This window comes from Trichechus manatus, unplaced genomic scaffold (assembly GCF_000243295.1).
Source record: "Trichechus manatus latirostris isolate Lorelei unplaced genomic scaffold, TriManLat1.0 scaffold00113, whole genome shotgun sequence".
Lineage (NCBI taxonomy): Eukaryota > Metazoa > Chordata > Mammalia > Sirenia > Trichechidae > Trichechus > Trichechus manatus.
The window spans coordinates 8,251,314-8,265,332 of NW_004444049.1; the positions used below are offsets into that span (position 1 = coordinate 8,251,314).

The 14,019-nt window shown below is 51.4% G+C and overlaps 2 protein-coding genes across 4 annotated transcripts; both read left to right on the forward strand.

Annotated features, from left to right (window-relative positions):
* Positions 1-279: 279 nt before the first annotated feature.
* Positions 280-12,669, forward strand: NXF1 (nuclear RNA export factor 1). 3 transcript variants are annotated; one of them, XM_004383830.2, is made up of 21 exons: positions 280-434; positions 4,214-4,394; positions 4,618-4,771; positions 5,309-5,392; positions 5,504-5,608; positions 5,729-5,809; positions 5,894-5,963; positions 6,106-6,194; positions 6,308-6,415; positions 6,595-6,704; positions 8,519-8,555; positions 8,893-8,961; positions 9,040-9,095; positions 9,421-9,528; positions 9,648-9,706; positions 9,803-9,918; positions 10,045-10,087; positions 10,664-10,736; positions 11,218-11,400; positions 12,161-12,221; positions 12,347-12,669. In XM_004383830.2, exons 1-21 carry the CDS (start codon positions 407-409, stop codon positions 12,383-12,385), a joined length of 1,854 nt encoding a protein of 617 aa, XP_004383887.1. In that variant the 5' UTR covers positions 280-406; the 3' UTR covers positions 12,386-12,669. The 3 variants fall into 3 exon arrangements, with proteins under 3 accessions (XP_004383887.1, XP_023594012.1, XP_023594013.1); XM_023738244.1 differs by having other exon boundaries at positions 297-434; positions 9,651-9,706; positions 12,347-12,657; XM_023738245.1 differs by lacking the exons at positions 10,664-10,736; positions 11,218-11,400 and having other exon boundaries at positions 297-434; positions 12,347-12,657.
* A 170-nt stretch (positions 12,670-12,839) lies between these two features.
* On the forward strand, positions 12,840-13,882 carry TMEM223 (transmembrane protein 223). Its single transcript, XM_004383935.3, has 2 exons — positions 12,840-13,134; positions 13,493-13,882. The coding sequence occupies exons 1-2, from the start codon at positions 12,840-12,842 to the stop codon at positions 13,783-13,785; spliced, it is 588 nt and encodes a 195-aa protein (XP_004383992.1). The 3' UTR covers positions 13,786-13,882.
* Positions 13,883-14,019: the final 137 nt, after the last annotated feature.

Sequence of the window (14,019 nt, forward strand, 5' to 3'; positions counted from 1 at the left end):
AAACCCAGATGAAATTGTGCACTACAGATTAGTAAGTAATCACAAACCCGTGCGTACCGTGCTTATTGGTTAACCCGCTCCTCCTCTGGAAGTGCCGGCGGATCCTCAGCGGACGTTTGAAGAAGGTGCCAGGGTGAATTGGCCTGGGCTTCAGTGCTCGGAAAGCTCAGTCCGTGGAGCAAGCCCCTCCCCCAGGCGGTATCCCGCCGAGTGCGCGCGCGCCGCGCGCTGCGCTCATTCCCGGCGGCCCCGCCCACCACCTGGGGACGTCGGCGGCGTGCGACGTGCCTCTGTGGGTAAAAGCGGCGGCGCCGGGAGTAGAAACGCTTCGGCCTGGGCTCCCGGGCATTCTGACGTTTGGCTGCGTCGAGGCCCGCGCCTGAGCGTCCCTACTTCTCGCTGTGCCATGGCGGACGAGGGGAAGTCGTACAACGGTCAGTGCCGGTCTTCGGGCGGCGGAGAGGGGCGATCCGGGGCCGGGGTGGGCGGCGCCGGCCTAGGCCGCAACCCCGGGGGATGAGGCCGCGAGGGGCTCGGCGTTCGCGGGAAAGGGCGCGGGACAGGTGGGCGGGCCGGGGGTGCGGCGGCACCGGGAGGCCCCAGCCAGACTCGAGGGTCGGCGCCGGGGTTGTTGACTCGGGAATCCTGGCGTGAGGACCTGCGTCTCAAAGCGGGTGGGTCGGCGTGGGGTGACAGGAATCCTTTGAACTTTGTGGGTGGTTGATACCTGTCAGTTCACTTTGGCGGCCAGACTTTAATGTGATTCGGTGTCTGTACCTGGGCTCCCCTGTTGTCCTATTTTCTGCCGCGTGCGGTCGGTCTTGTACCCCTTCCTGCGGTTTGGGCTTAATATTATAGACCTCCTACATACCACCTCGATGTTCTGATCTGCCTGGGTTTAGTCCAGTATAGTGGTTAGGAATCCAAAACGACGTACTGCGTTGGGCAGATCTGCTTGCAAAAGACCTTTTAAAGTATTAAAAAGCAAAGATGTCACTTTGAGGACTAAGGTGCGCTTGATCCAAGCCATGGTATTTTCAGTCGCCTCAAATGTATGCGAAAGCTGGACAATGAATAAGAAAGACCGAAGAATTGATGGATTTGAATTAGGGTGTTGGCGAAGAATATTGAATATACCATAGACTGCCGGAAGAATGAGCAAATCTGTCTTGGAAGAAGTACAGCCAGACGGCTCATTAGAAGCAGGGATGGCGAGACTTCATCTCATTTACTTTGGACATGTTATCAGGAGGGATCAGTCCCTGGAGAAGAACATCATGTTTGGTAAATTAGAGGTTCAGGGAAAAAGAGGAAGACCTTCACCGAGGTGGACTGACACAATGGCTGCAACAGTGGGCTCAAACATAGCACATATAAGCTCAAGTTTGAGGTCGGCGCAGGACCAGGCAGTGTTTTGTTCTGTTGTACGTAGGGTCGCTATGAGTCGGAACCGACTCCAGGGCACCTAACAACCAACAACAGTGGTTAGGAGGGAATGACAGCCGAGGTTTGAATCCTGATTTGGCTGCTTCGAGCGTCAGTGAGTTAATTAAACTCTCAGGCCTCATCTTCCATCCCCATAATAAGGTAATAATAGTACCTACTTCTTAAGGGGGGTGTGTGTTTGTTTAAATGAGATCATTCAAATCAAGTTCCTGGAGCATAATGCCTGGCGGTGGAGAAAGCGCTCAGTGAACATTAGTTGCTGTCGTTATTCTTTTTTTTTTTCTTATCCCCTGGGTCCTTTGTTGAGGTTCATTGGTTGCAGGGTACTAGGCATTAGGCAGACTCTTTGGGGAGTCGTGGACCTTTTATTTTATTGTTGTACTTTAAGTGAAAGTTTTACGATTCAAGTTAGTTTCTCATACAAAAATTTATACATACATTGTTTTGTGACCCTATTTGCTCTCCCTATACTGTGACAGCACACTCTTCCTTTCCACCACTGATATCCCATGTCCATTCAACCAGCTCCTGACCCTCTCTGCTGTTTCATCTCATCTCCGGACAGGAGCTGCCCATTTAGTCTCATGTATCAACTTGAGCTAAGAAGCACACTCTTCACAAGTATCATGTCCCATAGTTTAGTCTAATCTTCGTCTGAAGAGTTGGCTTCCGGAATGGTTTTAGTGCTGGGTTGACAGAGAGTCCGGTAGCCATGCTTTCTGGGGTTCCTCCAGTCTCAGTCAGACCATTAAGTCTGGTCTTTTTACTAGAATTTGAGTTCTGCGCGCCACTTTTCTCCTGCTCCATCAGAGACTGTCTGTTGTGTTCCCTGTCAGGGCAATCATGATGGTAGTCAGGCACCACCTACTTCTTCTGGTCTCAGGCTAATGCTTCTGGTCTCAGACTAGTGCAGTCTTAGGTTTATGTGGCCCTTTCTGTCTTTTGGCTAATAATTTTTCTTGTGACTTTGGTGTTCTTCATTCTCCTTTACTCCAGGTGGGTTGGGACCAATTGATGCATGTTAGATGGCCGCTCACTAGCTTTTAAGACCCCAGACGCCACTCACCAAAGTAGGATGCAAAACATTTTCTTAGTAAACATTGTTATGCAGTTGACCTAGATGTCCCCTGAAAGCATGGTCCCCAGACCTCCGCCCCTGCTACTCTGTCCTTCGAAGTGTCTGGTTGTATTCAGGAAACTTCTTAGCTTTGGTTTAGTCCAGTTGTGCTGACTTCCCCTGTACTGTGTGCTGTCCTTTCCTTCGCCTAAGATAATTCTTGTCTGCTGTCTAGCTAGTGAATAACCCTCTCCCTCCCTCCCCACTGTCATAACCATCAAAGAATGTTTTCTTCTGTGTTTAAACCTTTTCTTGAGTTCTTGTAATAGTGGATGGAGCTTTTCTTAAAAGCTGTTCCTACACATCTGGATTCAGAGAATCATATTCCTGGAGTACATTCTAGGCTCCTTTGTTAAGCATCTGTTATAGCCTGGAGCCGCCGCTAGAGCCTGAGTCTAGGAGTTGTTTCCTGAGTTAAAGGCATTTCAGGCAGAGGAAATGGAGAGCTTATTCAGAAAACTTAAGAGTGGCGGTTAGAGAGAAGGAAAATTTTTTATTTTTTATTGTACTTTGAGTGAAAGTTTACAATTCAGGTTAGTTTCTCATACAAAAATTTATACATACATTGTTATGTGACCCTAGTTACTCTCCCTATACTGTGACAGCACATTCCTCCTTTCCACCCCAGATTTCCCAAGTCCATTCAACCAGCTCCTGACCCTCTCTGCCTTCTCATCTCACCTGCGGACAGGAGCTGCCCATTTGGTCTCATGTATCTACTTGAGCTAAGAAGCCCATTCTTCACGAGTATCCTTTTATGTCCCACAGTCCAGTCTAATCTTTGTCTGAAGAGTTGGCCTCAGGAATTGTTTTAGTTCTGGGTTGACAGAGAGTCTGGGGGCCATGCTTTCTGGGGTTCCTCCAGTCTCAGACCATTAAGTCTGGTCTTTTTACTAGTATTTGAGTTCTGCACTCCACTTTTCTCCGGAGAGCAGGGAAATTTTTTTAGGTGGCCCTTAAATTGGTCATATTTGGGGTTGACATTTGGCAGAAATACAGTTTACTGAAAGCTGATGTAGTCTTTGTGATTCTTTAGGTTAGGAGATGTAAGAGAAGCCAGGTGACGTTGAGTAGATTTGGGAGGCTGAGAGAAAGCAGAAACTTCAGGTGACTTCAGGGGTCTGATTTGTGTCCACTTAAACTTTTGGGTTACCCACATTTCCACATCTGCTTCTCCTCTACGTAGTCCAAATTCTGCTTCCTTTTTCAAAAGTCCTACAGAGTTTTCCCTGGTGGCACAGTGGTTAAAGCGCTCAGCTGCTAACCAAAAGGTTGGCAGTTTGAACCTATCAGTTGCTCCATTGGAGAAAGATGTGGCAGTCTGCTCCTATAAAGATGTACAGCCTTGGAATCCCTGTGGGGCAGTTCTACTCTGTCCTATAGGGTCGCTATGAGTCGGAATAGACTCTATGGCAACGAGTTTGGTTGGTTTTTTTTTAAACACAGTTTTCCAAGAATTTTTCCCTGAAGATGCCTCTCTCAGAAAGGGTTCTTTTCTCTAGATGGGCAGAGGCATTTGCATGGAGGTGGCATCTGTTGTTAGTATGTGTCTTGTCCATTAGTGCAGGGTGATAAATACTGTGGTTGCCACACCAGGGTACCTGAACTAGTGATGTGTTTTCTAATTTGTATTCCTGTTTCCAATTCCAGAGCACGATGACCGTGTTAATTTACCTCGAAGAAGGAAAGGCCGGGGTCCTTTCCGGTGGAATTATGGTGAGGGGAACCGTCGATCTGGAAGAGGCGGCTCTGGTAGTCGATCTGCCCGCCTTGGGGAAGATGATGGAGATGTGGCAATGATTGATGCCCAGGATGGTCCCCGAGTACGATAGTAAGTAACCAGTTGGTCTGGCTTAAATTTAGTGACCCACTAGATTATACAGTTCTCTTACTGTCCATGCAACCTCTCTTTCCCACCGCGAAGGATGAGAAATGCCAGGATCAGCTTAATGGGTGAACAGTCTCAGCCGTAGCCATAATAACAGTGTGGAGGTCTTTGAGAAGACTTTTCTAGCATTTATGGGCTTTTTTTTTTTTTCTCTTCTTCCTCACAGCAACCCCTATGCTGCCCGTCCCAACCGTCGCGGTGATAACTGGCACGATCGAGGCCGCATCCACGTCACTGTGCGAAGAGACAGAGCTCCTCCAGAGAGGGGCGGGGCTGGCACTAGCCAGGATGGGACCTCAAAGAACTGGTTCAAGATTACAGTGAGTACCTTAGAAAAAAAGTAGGTGGTGTAGGGGAGACGGGGGCTGGGCACACATTGAAAGCATTTCCTGTTTATTTCACAAAATCTGTTTTTTTGGTTCTTTACCCTACAGTCAGGTGTTTATCCTTTTTGCCTAAGAATCAGTATCGTAGAACACCAAAGAGTAGGTCTAGAGAAGGGGAGTAGAAGGGGGCAGGCAAGATGAGGAGGATGGGGACGCCATCTACAGGGAAACATGGTAACTGGCTGGGAGATAGAGAAACTCCTGGCTATCTCGATTGGTATCCCTGGAGTTCTCAGAGGGGCAGGCAAGGTATAAATGATATCTTGGAGCTTTTAAAACCAGAAATTTTTATTCTTTTGTAGCATAGTACGTTTAAGTGGACGGGAAAGAGGTTAAGGGATTCATGTCTAGTTCTCTCTTTAGAAAATCTTTTGAAAGCTTGGCAGAAGGTTTGAAAAGAACACTAGGTTGGGTATGCTCTTCCACCGGAGTTATATATGTTCCCTTCTTTTTTCTTTCTTTCATTTCTAGATTCCTTATGGCAGAAAATATGACAAGGCATGGCTGCTGAGCTTGATTCAGAGCAAGTGCAGTGTCCCCTTCACTCCCATCGAGGTAAGCTAAGGCCTCAGTGTCAGGCTGGTGGGGCACCTGGGACGGCGGAGGGCCCAGCTGGGCAAGGCTCTGGGCTCGAAGTCTAATGCTCTTGTTTTCTCTTCTTAACAGTTTCACTATGAGAACACACGGGCCCAGTTTTTTGTTGAGGACGCCAGCACCGCCTCTGCACTCAAGGCTGTCAACTATAAGATTGTGGACCGGGAGAACCGAAGGGTGTGTATAGAGGGCCCTGGCTTGACAGGGTGTGGGAACCTGGTGCGCAGGGCAGGGACTGGGTCTTAGCATTGGGGCTTAGACCTGGGGTTTACTCTGCACTTTGTTTCTTCCCTGCAGATATCAATCATCATCAACCCCTCTGCTCCACCCCAAACTGTGCAGAATGAGCTGAAGCCAGAACAAGTAGAGCAGCTAAAGGTGAGGCAGGCTCAAGCAGTGTGTTTCCATTCCATCCCCATACACATCCCCAATCACCGCTGAACCCGTTTTCTTTCTCTGTAGCTGATCATGAGCAAAAGATATGATGGCTCCCAGCAAGCACTAGACCTCAAGGGCCTCCGTACCGACCCAGGTATTGTTGATACCAGTAATTGCCAGCTAGGTGGAGGCAGAGGGGATCTCTCAGGGAGGGAAGGTTGGAGAACGTTTGGTGCTGATGCTGGCCTGGACGAGCCCTTTGAGAGTGACATTTCCTTCCTTTCTGCTTCCCGAAGATTTAGTGGCCCAGAACATTGATGTTGTTCTGAATCGTAGAAGCTGTATGGCGGCTTCCCTGCGAATCATTGAAGAAAACATCCCTGAGGTAAGGCCTTTGGCTCAGTATTCAGCTTAAGGAAGTAGGCTGGGGTGAGGGGGACAGATTAGTCTCAATCCCCACACTGGTGGCACTTCCTTTAAACTCTTCCCTCCTCACAGCTATTGTCTTTGAACTTGAGCAACAACAAGCTATACCGGCTGGATGATCTGTCCAGCATAGTGCAGAAGGCACCCAACCTGAAGATCCTAAACCTCTCTGGAAATGAGGTGTGAGAATTGAGATCCTGGTCGTGCTTTTATTGAGGTGGGAAAAGGGTCGGGAGGGTTTGCCTGGTGATGGTGAGAGGCAAAAGAGGGGACTTAGAGATGAGTGTAGGGACTTGGGGTGTAGGGATTCACTGGTCTCTTTACCAGTCTCTTCTCCTTTTCCTTCCCATCGTCTGCAGTTGAAGTCCGAGCGGGAGTTGGACAAGATAAAAGGGCTGAAGCTAGAAGAGCTGTGGCTTGACAGAAACCCCTTGTGTGACACCTTCCGAGACCAGTCCACCTACATCAGGTCAGTTGTAGCCTCTGTCTCCCCTCCTGGGGACCTTCATCCCCCGGGAGGCTGAGTTACCATGCCCTGACCAGTGCCCATCTGCAGGAGATGTGCAGCCCTGAGCTGGAACTACCTGTCCTTTGGGAGGATCACATACTCCTCCCTGCCCATGTCTCCCAGCTTTGCCCCCAGGTCTCCTTTCCTTCCTTCTCACCTGCCTATCCATTTGCCTGGTTCTATGGCCTTTCTTCTTCCTTCCTGCATACAGCCTTTTCTAGAATCTCCCTACCCTATTGTTCCAAGATGATGGCACCTCTCTTTCCTGCCATGTGCCAAGGGGTGTCTTGTACATGCCCCATACACGGGGTTGCCTTGTGCCAAGAGCCTGGTATCCCTGGGCCGAGAAAGCCCTCCCTACTGGGACTTCCTGCTGAGCTGGGCCTTCCCTCCTGTGATGGCCCCTCTTGCCCTTGCGCCAAGAGGGACCCCCTTCTCCTGTCTGCATACCCAAGGCTGTTGCCTGGGCTTTCCTGGCCAGTTTGAGGTTGAGGCCTCCTGGGGGCTGGTGCCATGCACTCTGTCTCTTGCCCAATGCTATGAGCTGGGCCCTCCTTGGAGAATAAACCTGGGTTCCCCAAACCTGTGACCAGAGCCGGGGCCCCGCCAGTAGGCGAGGGAATCCTAAGGCAGCTGCTGGGCGTGGAGGCCATGGGGGCATAGGCTACTAAAGGAGACAGAACTGATGCTTGCGGGGGGCACCGCCCCTCCCTCACATGACACCTCATGTCACCCTGCTTGGCCCCGGAGGATGGCTGGTTAGCCAGAGACGGGTAAGATTCCTCAGGGAAGGAACAACCTAAGACAGGCACAGTCGCAGAGGGGCCATCAGGAGAGAACTTGGGGGCCAACAGAGGTGGGGCACAGACCCTTACCCCCCCAACTTTGCAGGGGCTTAAGCCCTCACACCTTCTGAGGGAGGTCTCCTGCCTCCATGGCTGCTTCGTTTCCCACGCCCAGCTCAGAGCGGGACCCAGGTAGCAGACAGAGACCTGGCCAAAAGCAGCTGCCCACGCACTACAGCGAGCATTTGTTTCCTGTTTCTCCCTTGGACCGCGGGAAAGGGGCAGCTGAAGGAAAGGGCTGTGGCAGGTTGCCTTTTCCCTGTGTTTCCTCTTTTTTCTCAATGCCTCCTTGCCTCGTAGTTCTTTCGCTTTTCTCTGCTTTCTCTTTCTCTTTTCTCTCTACTTCCCTGTATTTCCCCATCTCTCCCTTACTCCTGCCCCATCCTACCTTTTTTCTAGTTCTCTTTTCCTTCTTTCTCTTCTTCTTTTGCCTTCCCTTTTCCTGAGCCCTGCCTTGCTCATCTCCCTGCCCCAACATCTTGTGCCATCCCTGTGGTGTGTCCTGGTTTTGGCCAAGGCCAGACCTGGCAGAACTGATGGACACCTGGTGAGGCAGCGGAGCCCCCCGGGCTCCCACCCCATTCCCTCCTCCCGGGGCTGCACAGGTGAGTAGGTGGAAGGTAAGGGGGGCAGGGAGGGGAAGGAGGGCCTGGGCTTAAAGCCTGGGCTGGGGGTGCTGCTCCTGTGGCACTCGGGGTCAGGCAGAGAGAGAGAGCGTCAGCCTTCAAGGCAGTCTGTTTCTGGGTGCCCCGGGCAGGGTGGGGTAGGAGCTCAAGGGCCATTTCCCCCTGAGCTCAGAGGCTAGGGAGGTGTGTGGGGTGAGCAGGGTGGGATGGGCTGTCCCTCGGGTGTTGGTGTATTTGCTCCTAGAGCAGCCCAGGAGGCATGGTGGCTCTGAAGCATCTCTCACTTCTGTCCCGTTCTTGACAGCGCCATTCGCGAACGATTCCCCAAGTTATTACGCCTGGTAAGTCGGTAACGTTTTCAGTTCTCTTCTGACAACCGTGGCATCTCCCACAGCCGAGGTCTTGCCTAAGATGCTTTTGTGTGACCGTTACTTTGGGGACGTAGACCCTTTTGAGAATCTGACAGAGGGGGTAACCCTTCCCAGAAGAATGCCTGTAAGCAAAAGCTGTGTATGTCAGTAATCCTGGACCCTAAGTTGAAAACCCTGACTGGTCCTGCCTGTGGATTTCCCATGCGTCTTTTACACTTGATCTCTGACCCACCACTGTTAGCTCTTCCATCTATTTACTCGTCCAGCCTTTTGTCTCTGGTTTACGCTGTCAATTTTCACCTCCCAGGATGGCCATGAGTTACCTCCGCCAATTGCCTTTGATGTTGAAGCTCCCACGATGCTACCTCCCTGCAAGGTGAGAAGCAGGGATAGAGTCCTAACCTGTAATGGGGAGAGTGTTGGTTACATGCTCCTAATACCTGTTTGATTCCAGGGAAGCTATTTTGGAACAGAGACCCTGAAGAGTCTGGTCCTGCACTTCCTGCAGCAGTAAGTATCCAGGGCCCTGAGGCTGGGGAGACGTGGGCTAGCCCAAGCACATTCTTGAGAGCTTTTGGGTCTCTCTCTGGCTCCAAAGGAACTCTGGCAGCGCCGTGGTTAAGTGGAAAGGTCGGTAGTTTGAACCCCCCAGCCACTCCATGGGGGAAAGGTGTGGCAGTCAGTTTCCGTAAAGATTTACAGCTTTGGAAACCCTATGGGGCAGTTCTATTCTGTCCTGCCCTGTAGGGTTGCTGTGAGTCGGAATCGACTAGATGGCAACAGGTTGTGGCTCCAGACTGTGGAGCTCGGACTTGCCCTTTTATTTTCCCCACAGATACTATGCGATTTACGACTCTGGAGACCGGCAGGGGCTCTTGGATGCCTACCACGATGGGGCTTGCTGCTCCCTAAGCATTCCTGTCACCCCCCAGAATCCTAACCGGTGAGCATCCCAGCCCAGAGCCTGCCCAGGACCACAGGGCTTCCCAGCAGACCTAGGCCAGCACCTGCTAGTGGCCACACTGCTCTGACCACTGCCTCCTTTCCTCTTTTTTCCTCCAGAAGCAGCTTGGCTGAGTATTTCAAGGACAGCAGGAATGTGAAGAAGCTTAAAGACCCTAGTAAGTGTGTGATGTAAACCAAGCAGGGTGGGAGAAGGGGTGCAGACTGGGTCATGGAACTCAGCCCCCTGATCTTGGTTTCTCCTTTGTCCACAGGCCTGCGTTTCCGCCTGCTGAAGCATACACGCCTCAACGTTGTTGCCTTCCTCAATGAGTTGCCCAAAACTCAGCATGACATCAATTCCTTCGTGGTAGACATAAGCGCCCAGACTGTAAGCACCGGTTTCTTCCCTGACAGAAGCCCAGAATCGGGGGCTGAGGTGGCTAAGAAGTGGAGGGGGAGGGGCTGAGGCCCTGGCTGGAATGCCTACCTGTGGTTGACGTTTCTTCTCTTGTAGAGCACGTTACTGTGTTTTTCCGTCAGTGGGGTCTTCAAGGAAGGTAAGAATTCTTTGATTCCTTCCTGAATTTGCAGAGGGCCTTCCCCCAGCAAGACTTTCTTAGGCACTCTCAGCTTCCCAGTTGCCTTTTCTTCCCTGATCTCCCCACATTGTGTCTGTCAACCATCTTGGTTTGGCTTGTCCTCCACCTGTCTTTCCTGTCCGGGATATGACACATGCCTGGGTGGGTCTCTGGAGTGAGGTAAGTATGAGTTTCCATCCAAGCCTTGGTTGTGTGTGTCTTTTGGCAAGTTGCATTACCTTTGCACCCCAGAGTCGTTACAGCGGCTTAGGAAGAGCCATCTCAGAGTGGTGCTGGGGAAGTCAGAGAAGTAACTTAGGAAGTGCTTGACACAGGGCCTGGCACACAAGGGCTCTCACCGTGGGATAATATTGTTACTATTATTGTCCTCCCTGACCTTGGCACGTCACCCCATCTCTGCTCCCCCAGTACATAATCATTCCTCTCTGGCCCACTTTGGTCCTTTGTATTAAATGAGAGCATGACTCGGAAAGCTGTTTGTAAATATAAAGCATGAAGGACTCTAAGGGGTCACTGGCTTTGTTACCACTGCAGTGGATGGAAAGTCTCGGGATTCTTTGCGAGCCTTCACCCGGACGTTCATTGCTGTTCCCGCCAGCAATTCAGGGTAAGTGTTCTGCTTACGATGTGGAGCACCGGTCCTGGTCCATGGCCAGCAGTGTGGCAATTAGGGGTGGAGTCACTCCTCAGGGGGATATTTGCAGAATTTCAGAAAGGCAGGGGTTAGTCAGAGGAGGTGGCTAACAGGATTAGGAGTAGCCATGGCTCTGGAGTCAGACTGTCTGGGTTTTCATCCTGGCCCCACCACCTTCAGCTATGGGGAAGTTTTCTAATCTGAAAATTGGTGTAACAGTGTTCACTGCCTAAGTTTATTGTGAAATGAGGACTAAGAACTGTCCGTGGGTTGTGGAAGATAATCCTTCCAAACCTGCAGTCTGTAGGTAGGGGTAAATGATAAAAGGTAACAGCTAGGAGGGCAGGGGACCTTGCAGGTACTCAAGAAATCTGAGTGTTGTGTCAGTGGGAATGGGAACGATGGAAGGATGAGGTGGTCTATCTGGATCTCTAAGGTGCTTTCTGTCCCCAAGGCTGTGTATCGTAAATGATGAGCTGTTCGTGCGGAATGCCAGCCCAGAAGAGATCCAAAGAGCTTTCGCCATGCCTGCCCCCACGCCTTCCTCCAGTCCAGTGCCCACCCTCTCCCCAGAGCAACAGGAAATGTTGCAGGCGTTCTCTACTCAATCTGGCATGAACCTCGAGTGGTCCCAGAAGTGAGTGCTGGGCATGTGTAGGCATTGGGGTAAACTGAGGTAGGGATGGTAGTGAATAATAAGCCTGAAATTTTAAAAGCTAAAACATTTTTGTTGCTTAAAAAAAAGGTGGCCCATAAAAATTTGCTTGTACATAAATTCGCACAAGTTTTAAAGCCAAAATGAAGTCCCTTTTTACATACTCTTCTGCAGTTTGGTTTTTTTTACCTAAACCATGAACATTTTGTTTCCTGGCAGTATAAAAACTACCTTGTTCTTGACAGCTATTTAATATTTCTTTGAATTTGATGGACCATTGATAGGTATTTGGATTTCTATCAATTTCTCATTTTTATAAATAGTGCAAGAATGTGTAAGAATATATATCGTTGTTAGGTGCTGTAGAGTCAGTTCTGACTCATAGCAACCCCACGTACAACAGAACGAAACACTGCCCGGTCCTGCGCCATCCTCACAATCCTTGTTATGCTTGAGCCCATTGTTGCAGCCACTGTGTCAGTCCATCTTGTTGAGGGTCTTCCTCTTTTCTGCTGACCCTCTAATTTACCAAGCATGATGTCCGTCTCCAGGGACTGGTCCCTTCTGGTAACATGTCCGAAGTCTCACCATCCTCACTTCAAATGAGCATTCTGGCTGTACTTCCAAGACAGATTTATTCATATATAATTGTTGGCAAATCAGGGGAGTATTTCTACAAAGTGGGTTTTGAGATGGCATTTAGAGGTTACAGTGACTGCATTTTGGCTCTCCCCCACCCCAGGTGCCTTCAGGACAACGACTGGGACTACACCAGATCTGCACAGGTCTTCACGCAACTCAAGGTAACGTTTGCCACGTTTGAAAATATGGTGGCAAAGAGACAGTGACCTCCGGGTCTTAAAGAAGGCCAAGTAAAAGGAGAGGCTGGGACAGGCTTCCTGTCTGCTGACCTTTCATTTCTCCTCAGGCTGAGGGCAAGATCCCGGAAGTGGCGTTCATGAAGTGATTCTGATTCCCTGGAAGCCCCCTGTAAATAGCCCTTGGATATTGTCTCCTCCTCTCCGGCCCGAGGCCACCTTGTAACTGTGACTGTGACCAAGAAGGAATGGCTGCTGGATCTGTCTCCTCTCCTGCCTTCTGGAAGACTTCCGGAAGATTGAGCCTCAGTGGTGCCGGGAAGCCGAAGCTTACTTCGTAGAGCTGACACTAAACTACCCGAAGGACTTAGGTGCTTTGTGTACTTAACCCCAGAACCCTCCCGTACTTTTTAAGATAAAGAGTGACATTGTATTTGTGCCCTGGTACTGGATTTGTCTCGCGTTCCCCCAAGAGCCCGGGCCCTCCCGGCTGCGGGCGGGGCGCTTTGCTCGGGCTCGTTGCGCGGAACCGGGGTGGGGGCTGGACGGGGGCGGGCCGCCGGCAGGAAGTCCCGCCCCGGAAAGGGCTTGCCGGACCGGGACATGGCGGCTTGGCGGCCGGGGTGCCTGCGACTGCGCCTCGCGCTGCGGCCCCTGCTAGCGCGCCGGGCCCTGCACGACGCCGCCCCGCCCCGGGACGTGCTACTCTTCGAGCACGAGCGGGGCCGCTTCTTCGCCGTCCTCGGGCTGTTCTGCGCTGGCCAGGGCGTCTTTTGGGCTTCCTTGGCCGTGGCCGCGTTGGCCCGACCTCCGGCTGCGGAGGTCCCAGAGCGAGGCCGCTTCGACCTACGCTCCACGCTCTGGCGCTACAGCCTGGCAGTCGGCTGCGGCGCCATCGGTAAGGCGGGGTCTGGCTTCCTGCCCCAGGAACGTGGGTGGCTGGGCACGACCTTCCCTGCTCAACCAGGAGAGTATGGGGGGTTAGCGGGAGGCGGGCCACCCCCTTAGGAGCGCAGAGCACCCCCGGAAGAACCACCTACACAGATCTAGGTTGTGTCTGCCCCTTCCGCGGTTGAGCACGTGACTTAACGCTTTAAAATGAGGGTGGCCACTATTTGTTGGAATGACTAACAAGGTTCTGGGGTAAAAAAGGAGCTCAGTAAAGGTTACTCTCATAATTTTTCTTTAGGGGGCGCTGGAAGGGTGGGGCTGACCTTCTAGTGAAAACAAGTACCCGAGTTTTCCCTCTTCTGCAGGGACCCTCGTGCTTGGTGCTGGTCTTCTCTTCTCCCTCCGCTCTGTGCGTTCAGTGATGCTGCGGGCTGGAGGGCAGCAGGTGACCCTCACTACTCATGCCCCGTTTGGCTTGGGGACCCACATCACTGTTCCCCTGAACCAGGTTTCCTGCATGGCTCACCGAGGTGAAGTCCCTGCCATGTTACCCCTGAAGGTCAAAGGCCGGCGCTTCTACTTCCTCTTGGACAAGTCTGGACACTTTCCCAACACGCAACTCTTTGACAATACTGTGGGTGCCTACCGGAGCTTGTAAAGGGCAAACCTTGGGTCACTCACCCTCCCAGAGGGGGATCAATTTAATCTTAGGGATACGGTGACAACCAAGGTCACACAGGAGGCCTGAGAGTCATAAGCAGAAAATAAAGGCATGTTTGTCGCAGGCTCTCCCAAAGGAGAGGCTGACGGTACCTGTGAATTTTCATCTGTCCGTTGAACCTTCACTCCTTCCTCCCACCCACGTGCCTACAGTGCTTTTAACACCAAGAAC

What these genes read in the sequence shown, in the direction of transcription:
- NXF1 (XM_004383830.2), top strand. Translation starts at nt 407, where the DNA reads ATGGCGGACGAGGGGAAGTCGTACAACG. An exon ending in TAGACATAAGCGCCCAGACT is followed by an intron (nt 9,919 to 10,044) that starts GTAAGCACCGGT and finishes CTTCTCTTGTAG; the next exon opens with AGCACGTTACTGTGTTTTTC. An exon ending in CAGTGGGGTCTTCAAGGAAG is followed by an intron (nt 10,088 to 10,663) that starts GTAAGAATTCTT and finishes TTACCACTGCAG; the next exon opens with TGGATGGAAAGTCTCGGGAT.
- TMEM223 (XM_004383935.3), top strand. Translation starts at nt 12,840, where the DNA reads ATGGCGGCTTGGCGGCCGGGGTGCCTGCGACTGCGCCTCGCGCTGCGG. An exon ending in AGTCGGCTGCGGCGCCATCG is followed by an intron (nt 13,135 to 13,492) that starts GTAAGGCGGGGT and finishes CCTCTTCTGCAG; the next exon opens with GGACCCTCGTGCTTGGTGCT.